General features: G+C 40.8%; 1 protein-coding gene across 2 annotated transcripts in view; it reads left to right on the top strand.

Annotated features, from left to right (window-relative positions):
• USP6NL (USP6 N-terminal like) overlaps nucleotides 1–13702 on the top strand; it is a 252946-nt gene that overhangs the window by 207836 nt on the left and 31408 nt on the right. For both annotated transcript variants that reach the window (XM_040343385.1, XM_040343384.1), the window contains exon 13: nucleotides 7850–8002. In XM_040343385.1, coding sequence (XP_040199319.1) covers nucleotides 7850–8002 — 153 coding nt within the window. The remainder of the gene's footprint in view (nucleotides 1–7849; nucleotides 8003–13702) is intronic.

The raw sequence follows: 13702 nt of genomic DNA, 5'->3' as shown, positions 1-13702 counted from the left end.
ACGGAGGCAGCAGTGGGAGCCATTGACTCCTGCTGCTTTCAATCAAATCCTGTGAGGAGGGATCATGAGGGTGGAGCTGAGCCATGCTGTGTGTGTGTCTATGGACGCACACAGCGTGGTTTGGGAGCACAACCACATGAATGCCTCCGTAACAGCTGCTGCTAAAGGGGCACTTGAAGATGAGTTGTTTCTGCATCTCCCCTCACACCTCCTTCCAGCCACACGTGGTTCTACATCCTACTGAGCTTCCTGGGCACTGTCGCTACACTTTTTACAACATCACAGCAGCAGTTGGAGATTTATACATGTTGGGAGGCTGAGCTGGTGACTTAAGAAATGTAAATATTGGTCAAACTTGCAGTAGAAAAGGGCGGCTATCAGCTGAGAAATGTGTGGCATCCCATACTAAACAGCTCTGGGACCGATTTTGGGTTGCAGTCCATAGTTTAGGGATCAGTGGTTTAAGATAATAAAAATGTTGTGTTAATCAAACGTATTTGTAAAGGATTCTATGATGTAATGTTAGTACAATGTTTCCACTTTAATGTGTTGGGAGATTTAAATAGCTGTTGGCCATTCAGGAAATCATTTCCTATAAGTGTGATCTCTGCACTGCTGCAGTGTAAAATATTACCATTTATAACAACACAAAGAGGGTGGGTTGTGTGATAAGTGTCAGAAACAAACAGTGCTTTGCTCTCACTACTGAAATATGCATCTACTTCTGGTGCTGTAAAAAGGGAGAACACATGACACAAAATTGAAGCTTTAAGATGTGTTTATTTATGTCTCCCGGAGGGTACAGTCCATTTTATCTTCCTGTAAAAAGCAAGGTCTTATGGGCATTGCTTAAGCGCTAATAAGGGAAAAGAGGAACGTTGATTATGACGGGTACATGTGTGTACAATGCCTTGAGCAATTTTCCTCAATAAAATGCAGCACACTACTGCACCATTGTCTGTTCATCGGAGAAACTGAAATGCAGATTATTGAAGATAATTTCATCACAATAAACCTATTTTATGCACAATTTACCTTTCAAAATGTGATTACAATAATATAATTTTACCTATACTCTGCCGTGTGTGAATGTAATGTTCAACATTTTAAAAAAAATTGGTTGTTTTTTTTTTTTGTCTCGGTCACCTTGATTAGTCTGTGTTTTTTTTTTTACTTTGTATTTCATTGTATTATATTATTTACATACCTCCTAAGTATAAACTTCTCCACGTTCCTTAGAGCCTAGTTTATAACAGGAAGCGAACGCTGCTGTCTGCTGAACGTTGCATTGATTACATCACACTGCATCTGCATTTTACTTTTACGGAGTCTACAGTGTCTTACAAAGTGTTATTTGCATAGAACTGCAGAGAACACTCTGGGATAGGAGAGGATCCCTGCCTAATTACCTGTTTAAAAAAGAAAATAAATTATACAATACCTGCCGGGTTCCAGCCTTCAGTGGGGTCAGATCAGCAGGATTTTACCAAGATTATGTTTTTAAATTGATGATTTAGACTAATCCTTAGACAGGTATACACGTGATAAATGAAATCTGCATAATAGATACTGTAACTAGTAAGATATTGCTGTTAGGATGTAAACCAGAAGCTTCAGTGATCCCCCTCCCACAGTTCTCTCAGCAGTTAAAACTGCTTTGCACAGGGATTTCCTTTTACAGCTGAGCAGTGAGAATCAATGCAATTGTTTTGCCCTTGTAAATACCCCCGGTCATGGTTTTGTATTTCAGTAGGGAGGAAAATTTATGTAAAAATAATTCTTAGATTTTTGTTGTTTGAAATGAACGAGGTTGGCTGCATTTTCTGAGCCACAAAATATATATATATATATATATATATATATATATAGTACAGACCAAAAGTTTGGACACACCTGTTGAAAAATAAATGATGGTCCAACTAAACGCAAACCGGATGGAATAGCATGCCGCTGCAAGATGCTGTGGTAGCCATGCTGGCTCAGTATGCCTTCAATTTTGAATAATTTACCAACAGTGTCACCGGCAAAGCACCCCCACACCATCACACCTCCTCCTCCATGCTTTACGGTGGGAACCAGGCATGTAGAGTCCATCCGTTCACCTTTTCTGCGTCGCACAAAGACACGGGGGTTGGAACCAAAGATCTCAAGTTTGGACTCATCAGACCAAAGCACAGATTTCCACTGGTCTAATGTCCATTTCTTGTGTTCTTTAGCCCAAACAAGTCTCTTCTGCTTGTTGCCTTTTTTTAGCAGTGGTTTTCTAGCAGATATTCTACCATGAAGGCCTGATTCACACAGTCTCCTCTTAACAGTTCTAGAGATGTGTCTGCTGCAAAAGGTGGCTACTTTGAAGAACCTAGAATATGAAATATATTTTCAGTTGTTTCACACTTTTTTGTTATGTATAATTTCACATGTGTTCATTCATAGTTTTGATGCCTTCAGTGTGAATCTACAATTTTCATAGTCATGAAAATTAAGAAAACTCTTTGAATGCGAAGGTGTGTCCAAACTTTTGGTCTGTATATGTATATGTATATATATATTATGTGTGTGTGTGTATATATGTATAATTTTATTGCATTTATACCCAACTAGAGATTTGGAGCTTGGTTGGAGAAAATGGTTAAAACTTATTTATTTCTGACTTTTTCCTTTTATTTTCACTCGATGGATCTTTGAAAAACACACTCTGTACTTTTTTTGTCTATACATTTTCCCACTGTATCTATTGGGGGCAGCCATGGTTGTCTCACAGGCTGGATTTCAAGAGAGCAGAGGAATTAATAGACCAGTCTGGTCCTTTATTGCTGTCTGTCCCTGGTAGGGAGATTCACCCTCTCTACGTCTATGTGAAAGTAAAAGAAACCCCCCAATTTTTGTGTTGTCTCCCGCACATTAATAGAGCGAAAATCTTCCAATGGTGACAAATTAGGAAAGCTCTCCATTGGGACACATAAAATAATACAAAAATAAAACCGACAGGAGTCATAACCTTGCACGTCTTTTCTGGGCTCCGCTGAATGTATTACAATGCAGATCGCAATGCAATACATCCCCTTCTGGCTGGCTATGCTAGCCCGGGACACTGAAAGCCTGACATGGAAGTGACAACGTCATACAATTCGCTTTCTGGTTTACAGCAAGAAGGGGAGGAGAACAGGAGTGTCTCTGCTCTTCTCTTTCTCCACCCACTGGTACCTGCCATGTCGGTCCCAGGCCCGCAGATGGGCAGACGAGCCACCCGAATGCAAGATAGGTAGGTGGCTGGGGCGGAAACCTTTTTAAGAATAGTTTAATCCTTTCTTCCACTTTAATCTGTGAATTTGTTTTTAGGTTGTACTGATGTTTATGGCATGTATAAACTGTATCACAGCACATTTGTTTGAGGGCCTAAAATGGGCGACTTGTAAACCAAATCTATATGCAAGTATAGCCCTCTATGACTAAGCCATTTTGATCAAATTCAAGTTTTTTTTCTTTTTCTTTTTCCTAAAATTAGGTCTTTTCTATTCACTTTGAACAGTTCAGTTGTTCTCTGTGGATTAAATCACGGCTAAAAACCACCTGCATTATTCAGATTCTTTATAAATGGTTAAAAGAGCTCACGCTAAATTACCCATAATTATCTCAAAGATACTCTTGTGTTTGATGAAATATGCAAGTTTTTTTTTTATTACATGCTTAAGCTGAGCTTCCAGTCTTTTTTACACTTTTTATTGAGCGTTACGGATGTACTTTCATCCATGCAATATTTAGCAGACATATCACCTTTATTTGATCAATAAAACAGCATTCACACCAGACACCAGCTGAGAAGAGTATTATTCGTATCTAGCATATTCATAGGGCAAGAATTCTGCAGCCACTGCCCTATGCTTGAACAGTTTTCAATCTGCCTTTTAAATAACTTTTAAATTATGTACCATATTAAAAGAATGGACAATAAATAAATAAAATTAAGGCCTTATTCCGTTTTTTCTCACATTTAATTTAGAAGTCTCCAGAGTACAGCAGGTTGAGTTTGAAATGTTTAATATTGCTATTGTGCTTCAGTTATACAGATCTGTCAGACTGGGAAAGAAATCCAGTATATAGTTTCCATCCTGTTTCTGGATGTTTAGAGATTACCCATGTACCTCAGTATATGGGGCAGAAAGAAAAGCACTTGCAGAACCGGGTAGTGTTACGTGCCTCATCCTCCTCCTGTGTAAAGTAAGCCCGATACAAATAATATTCGTGAAAATGTGCTGCTGATAATTAAAACAAGTGAAAAAATAAATAAAATTTGTTCTGTCTTTAAAGGAGTTGTAAAGGAAAATGTTTTTTCACCTTAATGCAATCTATGCATTAAGGTGAAAAAACTTCAGTGTATACTTACCTGACCTGTCAAAAGTCCCGCGCGGTCCTGAGATCCTCTTCGTCGCTCAGCCGGGCCGCTGATTGGCTAGAGCGGATGGATTGAGTGCAGCGAAGCCATTGTCAATCACATCCAGTGATGCGGGGCCGAGTGATACAGTGAGCGGCTATGGCCGCTCGCTGTATCACGGGAGCGCGCCCGCAATTGCTCACCACCATGTCAGAGCTCTCGCATGACTGTGGTCAGTACTTGCGGGAAGGACCAGAGACAGCCGCCGAGGGACCCCAGAAGACGTGGATCAGGGCCACTGTGCAAAACGAACTGCACAGTGGAGGTAAGTATAACATGTTTGTTATTTTAAATGAATTTTTTTTTTTTCCTTTACTAACCCTTTAACTGCCCCTTTGGGTAAATGGACCAATAACAGAAAAACTATCAATTAGTGCAAGTCCTCATATTCATACACATCACATTCAAGATTAAATACATCCTAAATAATCAGTCCATAAATTCATTGTACAATTCCTCAAAAAATGTCCTTTAGGTATAAATTGCTTTTAATTTTGCGTGATGTATATATCCCACACCACTGGGAAATAAACAGTAGTGCTTGTGTATTCCACACCAATGTGCTCCTTCCAGGCTCCCAGAACTCTCACCTCCAATCTGGAGAAATTAAGCATATATTAGCCAAATGCTCCGAACTCCTTAGAATAAGACCACCTCAGCCTCCTGTCCACTGGGGTCTCACCTGGTACACTTGTTAATGCCTCCAGGAATTTGGCACTTTTTGGAGAGGGGTACTTGTTTTTTTTTTTTCCCTCATGTTCAGTTACTTTCTGGTTTCTTGCCTAGGCAAATGTCATACATCCCAATAGTCTCCAGGAGGGGAATAGGGGGGATTCTCCATTAAGCACACTTTCTTGTTATGCATACTTGAGCTAAGGACAGGAAGTGAATGCTGCATGTAGCCACAGACAGAAGTCCTAGGGGGTGTGTTTCAATGAGATTTCCCACCAAAATAAAGCATGGAGACATGGATGGAGTTTGCTAATACATTTTTTTTGTGGTGCTCAGGAACAGTGAAGATCCACTTTAAAATACAGGCTGTGATAAGTGTAGAGAGCCTCAGGAGGGGATAAAAACAGGGTTACCTTTACAGGCAAAGTTACGATTTCTATACAATTTAGGCAGCCCATAGCGCTAGATCTAGTAAGCCTTTTTTCACATCTTACCTTCACTTTACTGGGGGCTAATCTTTACTTATTCATTTTTTCATCAAACATACCATTTGATGGCAGGTTTCCTTTAAAGTGATTGCAAAGTCTTGTGTAAAAAACAAAAAACAAACATGTTATACAGTGGAACCTCGGATTACAAGTATAATCCGTTCCAGGAGAATGCTCGTAATCCAAAGCACTCACATATCAAAGCGAGTTTCCCCATAGAAGTCAATGGAAACTAAAATAATTTGTTTTGCATTGACTTCTATGGCATGCCGCCAGAGGTGGGGGTGCTGGAGAGCCTCGGAAAGGCTTGAGGACATCTTAGCTCAGTTGAACGCGAAAAGGCTCGGGAACTGAGTATTTCCAAGTTTTTCCGTACGGCTCCTCTCGGCTTCGGCGCCCCCGCACCTCTGGCCAATTGCAGTACTGCACACCTATGTGGCTTGAATCCTACTCGCTTTGCGAGACAACACTCACAAACCGAGTCAATATTAAAAAATAACATGTTCATATTGCGAAGCGCTCATTAACCGCATTACTCGCAATCCAATTTTTCACTGTACTTGCCTCCTCTGTGCAGTGGATTTGCACAGAGCAGCCTTGGATCCTTCTCTTCTCAGGTCCCTCTTCGCTGCTCCTGGCCCCTCCCTTCTGTCAAGTGCCCCCACAGTAAGCAGCTTGCTGTGGGGGCACCTGAGCAGAGATGTGGTTTTGACCCCTTACTCTCCAGATTGGCTAACTGACTTTGACAGCAGCAGGAGCAAATGGCACCACTGCTGTGTCTCAGCTAATCGGGAGGGAGCTTCCCAGACGGCTGAGGGACTTGTAGACATCGCTGGATGGAAATAGGGCTCAGGTAAGTATTAGTGGGGCTGAGGGGGAGCTGCACACAGATGGCTTTTTATCTTAATGCATTAAGATAAAAACCTTCTGCCTTTACAACCACTTCTGGGCCAAAGACATACTGGGTATCTTTCTTTCAGGTCATACTCCGTCTCTTGTACCATACCACCTGGACTTGCTGTGTGACAGAGAAATGCTTAGCTGCATGTGCTATTGGGTATTAACAGCAGCTCCCAGCCGGCTGTGGTGATCTTGGAAACAACAAAACCATTGCATTACTTTGTAAGTGCATGTATTGCTGCAGACAATGTTTATTTTTCTATACGGACACCCATTTCCCCTCCCCATTTCTTGCCTGAAACAGAGAACTAATGTTCCATGTTTTTTTTCTCTCTCCCCCCCATTACATATACTGTGTATACATTACACACACACACACACACACACACACACACATGTAGATACGTGCACGTGCGTAGCTATAGTAACACTAGTCACTTGAAGCACTATGCAATTTTTTAGGTTCATGAATCTTTGTACAGCCTTGTATAGTTAATATTTAATTTTGCTAGTTGATTTTGTGGCGAGGCTTTATAAACAGTGACTCATTTTATTGTAAAGCTCACCCACCTTACCTATCCAATGCTGGAGTTGTATCACAAGCTCCAGCACAAGTCCTCCCTGTAGCACAATGGCTACAGCTTCATATACCCTGTCTGAATTAGATTTCAATATTGCAGTAAACACAATGACCTAATGGATTTCAACTTGGTGCCAACACAGACTAAGGGGATGTACTTTTCTTCCGTTCTATTCACTGAACACAAGGGAAAACTGCTGAGGTCAGGCAGGAGATAAAGCCCTCAAACTCCAAAGTGCTTGAATTAATAAGGGCAATATGGATGCATTTTTGTCTGATTATTATATGAATTAAATTTTATTATCTCATATTTGTGCAGTACTAAGATTAAACTGCTGTGCTCATGTTTTACACAGCCATTATTTATATGGTATATTAATGGGTCTGTAAGCACTCCTTGTCATTGTGGGTTTATTATGACTTTCATTTCGGATCTGCTGCGTGACAAAGTATTTTACTAAACGGCTTTCACCATCCACCACTTGGATGCATTCACAATGTATTCTCTATAGACACTAGCATTTATATGCTTTCCACAGAGTCATACGTATTTAATGAAGTTTTATAATTTAGCATGGTGTTTTTCACCTTATTGTTTCTGGTTTAATTATTCATAAATAATTAAGCGGTAATAATCCAAAATACATAATGAAGTTTTTGTAGCTATTGGAGCTTGTTATGTGATGTAGTAATTTTCTCTTCTGCCCTTTACCTGCATTTTTTATATTAAAAGTATACACCATATTAATCGCATTGCATTTTTATTTTATTTTTTAGAATACCTAATGAAGCTGACTATGGAAGATCTAATTGAGTTCCTGCAGGAGAACCTAGCCAAGAATTTTGGTTATGAGGATGACTATGTTATTGAACAACTTCAGATTTCAATGGGGGAGCTGAAAAGAGGAAAGCTGGATCTCCCTCCTCCAGGTATATGTGTTTTCTTTCTTTTTGTTGGTGTTTCCATTAATGCTTGTTTGGCTCCAAATGTGGGAACTCAAATTCATAACTGGTGTTATAAATTATTACAATGTCTAAACTCTTCTTTCCTTCCAAATTAACCACTTAACCTCCAGGAGGTTTTACATTGAAGACCAGAGCATTTTTTTGCTGTTCAGCACTGTGCAACTTTAACATTGCAATTGCACAGTAATGCAACACTGTACTCCAATTACATTTTTATAATTTTGTTCACACAAATTGATCTTTCTTTTGGTGGTATTTAACCACTTCCCGCCCAAGGACGTATGACGTCCTGGACTTTCAGTGGGGATATCTGAATGATGCCTGCAGCTACAGGCATCATTCAGATATCCATCTCTTCAGCCGGCGAATCCCTGCACCATAAGAATGATCATAACGGCGGTTCCAGATGGTCACCAGTCATCTCTGATCGTCGGAGGCCCGGGCGCGATGTTATGACGTCACGCCCGGGTCCTGGAATGTAAACACAGCCGCAAACGCGGCTGAAAGCATTAGATCGGTGAATTTTTTTTCACGATCTAATGCTTTCCAGCCTGGAGGGGAGATGTGGGGTCTTATTGACCCTGCATCTCTCCATAAAGAGTACCTGTCACAAACATTCCTATTGCAAGGGATGTTTACATTCCTTGTAATAGGAATAAAAGTGATAAGAAAAAAAAAAAAGTGTGAAAATAAAAGAAATCGAGTAAAATAAAAAATAAAATAATAAATTTTTTTTTTTTAAACGCCCCTACCCCCGGTAGCTTGCGTTTAGAAGCGAACACACACGCAAGTCCCGCCCACATATGTAAACGCCGTTCAAACCACACATGTGAGGTATCGCCGCGTGTGTTAGAGCGCCAGCAACAATTCTAGCACTAGACCTACTCTGTAACTCTAAATTTGTAACTTGTAAAAAAAAAATAAGCGACACCTATGGAGATTTTTAAGTACTGACGTTTGGCGCCATTCCATGAGTGTGCGCAATTTTAAAGCGTGACATGTTGGGTATCTGTTTACTCGGCGTAACTTCATCTTTCACATTATACAAAAAAATTGGGCTAACTTTACTGTTTTGTTGTTTTTTAATTCACAAAACTGTTTTTTTCCCAAAAAAAAAGGCGTTTGAAAAATGATTGTGCAAATACTGTGCGAGATAAAAAGTTGCAATGGCCGGCATTTTATTCCCTAGGGTGTCTGCTAAAAAAACATATATAGTGTTTGGGGGTTCTGAGTAATTTTCTAACAAAAAAATTATGATTTTTGCATGTAGGAGAGAAGTGCCAAAATAGGCCCGGTATGGAAGTGGTTAATCACCACTGTTTTTTTTTTTCATGCTACATAAACAAATACTGAACATTTTGGAAAAAGATAATTTCTTTTAATTTCTGTTTTTAAAATTTAGCAAAAAAATCTTCTTCATACATTTGGGCCAAAATGGAATTTACTACAATTTTTTGGTAAAAAATAACCCAAATCTGTGTGTATATTTGGTCTGTGTGAAAGTTAGTCTACAAACTATGGTATATATTTGAAAATTAATCTTGATGTACTGACGGCCTATCCCATTTCTTTAGGCCCCTAAAATGCCAGAACAGTACAAATACCCCCATTTTGGAAAGTAGACAGTCTAAGGTATTTAGTAAGGGACATGGTCAGTGTTTTGAAGTTGTAATTATTTGTTGGAATTTTTTTTTACATACAGTCACCAGTGCAGTACATCACATGACTTGTGTGGCTGTGATCAGGGATCCTGACTGGTGATAGTATGTAAGGGGGTGGTGGTGATCAAGATTTTTTTTTTTTAACACTTTTATTGCTTATAACAATGATGATCACTGGTATGGCTTTCCATTTATGACAGCTTGCTTTCTGTTGGCATGCTGTGAATGCCTACAGCTAATCGGATGGTACATGGTGTCAGTTACCACATGATAGTTGTGGGCCAATCACTGCTTCACAACAACACAAGCAAGCAGTGGTGTAAACATTGTTTACTTTGCAATCATGTGATTGCTTTGACCAATTCTAGCGATCACATAATACCCAAGCCGCTCACAGCAACCAGGTACCACACGTTATGATCCACTGTGTCCGACATTGGTCACGGGATCACGGCTAGTACGCATGTGTCGGGCAACGTACCAGTCCAGTATGTTGCTCGGCCTGGCTATGCTGCATGCAACAGTATATTTACTGTCAGTGGGTGGCAAGTGGTGAAAATGGACGTATGAGAATTGCAAAAAACATACATTTTCATTGAGGTGGATTAAGCATCTGTGCCCCACCACTTCGAAAACTGGGAGCTGAGCGACTAAAGACTGCTGATCATCACTGATTTTGACTGACAGTCACCGGCTCTCTGCTCTGCCCCTCCAGCACTCACTGGATTGATGTTTCAACAACTTCAGGCTCTTGGCAGTATGCTGAATAGCTGAGCCAGCTGCCAATGCAAGCATATGGGTGGATCCCTACATTTAAAGTCAGGATTGATCCGACGCCTGGACCTGCTGAGTGATTTCAGCTGACAGATTTTGGCCCACTGTTTGCTGAAAACAGGTCTCAGGACTGCAGAAGTGCACTTCTGTGACCTACATGAGAAGTGGACCTAAAGAACTTTCACCCTACTTGTTCTTTAACCACTTGCTGCATGCCCTATTGTGTGTGTGTGTGTGTGTGTAATATATGATCTGATTTTGCTTTTTCACCTGTAGGGAATGCATGTGCGCCACCAGTGTGCCCTTTCTGCTGTGATAATTCACAACAGAAGCTGATCTGCGGGTTCCAGGGACTCGATGTCCTCTGGCACCCACCGATTGTTAGGCATATCTAAGTTCTCTGTGTTTTACTATGTAAACAAGGCTTATCTCAGTTCTGATAGGGGAGCAGGGGACGACCCTGTGTCTTTGCAAACCAGAGACTAGAATCAATCTCTACTCCTAGTGAAAGCTGCACACTGTGTACACAAAAACACTGACTAGACACATAGGCCCGGATTCACAAAGCACTTGCGCCGACGTATCTCAAGATACGCCGCGTAAGTGCAAATATGCGCCGTCGTATCTGTGCGCCCGACCCACAAACTAAGATACGCCTAAAAATAGGCTTCATCCCGCCGACGTAACTTGCCTTAGCTGGCGTAGCATGGGCGCATATTTACGCTGGATGCATGGTGGCGCTCCCATTGATCAGCCATTCAAATATGCAAAGTAGTAAAATATGGCGATTCAAGAACGTATGTGCGCCCGACGCAAGCTACGAGTGGTGCGCGCAAGTTGTACGTCCAGCGTAAAGTTAAGCCCCATAAAGGAGGTGTAACCCAGCAGCAGACATGCAAAGGTCTGCACCAAGGAATACAAGCCGGCGTATTTTACGTAGTTTACGTTGGACGTGAGTCTGGCTGGGCGTAGGATATGTTCATGGCGTAGGCAGTGATCTGGCGTATCTTAGGCAGTTGTTCCGACGTGGTTGTAAGCATGCGCAGGGGGATGCGTCCACGGCACGACGCATGCGCAGTTCATTAAATGTACTTGTCTTGCGCTCGGAATATCATTTGCATGGGGTCACGCCTCATTTGCATGGGTCAAGCCCACTTCCACCTACGCCGGCCTGCGCCTTCTAAATCTACGCCACGCCGACGCAGCGTTGGGAGCAATAGCTTGCTGAATGCAGTGCTTGCCTCTCTGCGCTGCGTCGGCGTAGCGCACGGGGGGATGCGCTGCGGCGGCGTAATGTGCGCCTGCTGTCTGTGAATCCGGGCCATAGTTGACCCTGTGCTAGCCTAGATTTGAACCCTTTCCCAGCCAGTGTCATTAGTACAATGACCATGCATATTTTTTTAGCACTGATCACTGTATTAATGTTGCACTGATCCCTGGTTCCCCAAAGTGTCAGTTGGTGTCCGATTGGCCGCAATATGTCGCTGATCGCCACCATTACTGGTATTAAAAAATAAATAAATAACATTTCCATAAATATATCCAATAGTTTGTAGACGCTATAATGTCCGCGTAAACCAATCAATATACGCTTATTGTGATTTTTTTCCCCAAAACACTTAGCAGAATACATATTGGCCTAAATTTATGAAGACATTTTAATTTTTTTTTTTTTTTATTGGATGGGTTTTATAGCAGAAATTTAAACATATTCTAGCACAAAAAAAATAAAATAACGCAGTGGTGATCAACTACCACCAAAGAGAGGTCTCTTTGTGGGAAAGAAAATGACATTGATTTTATTTGGGTACAGTGTCGCACGACCGCGCAGTTATCGGTTAAAGTAACGTAGTGCCGTGTCGTAAAAAATGGCCTGGCCATGAAGGGGGCAATCCTCCGAAGGTCAAGTACATCCTGTTTTGTTGTCTATGATTGAGTGTCAGTTTTTTCGACAGCACATATACGGTACATACAAGGGTTGTAAAAATTACATTTGTGGTCTATGAATGAAAGCAAGAAGAGATGCACTAAAGGATAACTGGGTACATTCCTGTCATTTACATTTGTTTTCTTTAGTTTCTTGCAGTAAATTTTTCCTGCAGAGCTGTCTACTTTTTACTTTATGGTAAACGAATAGAATTGTGAATTTCAAGTAAAGCCTTAAATTATCCAGGTTCAGTCGTACAGTGTCTATAAATGTTCCCTGTGGTGTTTAAAAAAAAAAAAAAAAAAAAGATTCCTCATGGGGTTTAAAAAAAATGTGTTTGACAGTATGAGAAATGACGTGTGACAGCCCTCATGGAAACTGCTACTTCTTGTCACACCCAGCCACTGCATGTTTGTTCTTTCTAACATTAATTCATAGGTATGACAGGTATCTCCGTCTGTCTTTTCATTGTATGTTCTTATCAACCTGCCATATTGCATCCCACTGGGAACTGATCATTGAAGCCTTAGTGAGAAAAGTATGTGTTGCCCAGAGCAACAAATACCAATCTTCATTTTTTTTATACTGTGGCACTAAAGCAAATACAGCTGTAATCGAAATAAATGATGATTCCCTTGCTATTGGCATTTTTTGTTTGGTTTTATGCCACAAAACATCGTTGCGTTGGCTTGCTTGGTTTTCTACAGGAATAAATGGATATTAGAGCTGTATATTTAAACCGAAATAGGGGTGCGCATGCCCATGCACCAAAGCCACATGGAAAACTAATGACCTAACATTTAATAGGATTTTAATAAATGGTAGAACTTGTGTTTTTGTGTTTTAATACTTTTAGGATGAAAGACCCTCTATGCTTTATAAGCTGCCAATGTGGAATGGGAAACTGGAATATATGATTGTCTCCCAATCTCTCCCATCCCCAATTGTGCCACCAAAAAAGAGAAGGCTTGATAGAAAACTGCATCAAAATCCAAAATTGTTAACCCCATGAAGATATAAATCCACACAAATCGAAGTGTAGGGCAACGCATGGAATTACCTCTTGGCTAATATATCAGTATAATATTCACCCTGCAGTTTTTACTCCGAATTAGGCTTACTAGTCAGTCGCAATAATCGGGCCTATTGCATCGCTGTTTGACTAGTCCTCAAAATAAACCAGAGCAAATTCAGCACTGCAGGTGATATATCCAAACAGGTAATGGGATATAAGAGCTTTTGGGGGTAATTCCCATAAGCTCTCACCTCCCCCACCCCCCTCCCCAAAAAAAGGAAGAGGTC

Source organism: Rana temporaria, chromosome 3 (genome assembly GCF_905171775.1).
Source record: "Rana temporaria chromosome 3, aRanTem1.1, whole genome shotgun sequence".
NCBI lineage: Eukaryota > Metazoa > Chordata > Amphibia > Anura > Ranidae > Rana > Rana temporaria.
The sequence above is the reverse complement of the archived record's forward strand: the minus strand, read 5'-3'. Positions and strand labels throughout refer to the sequence as shown.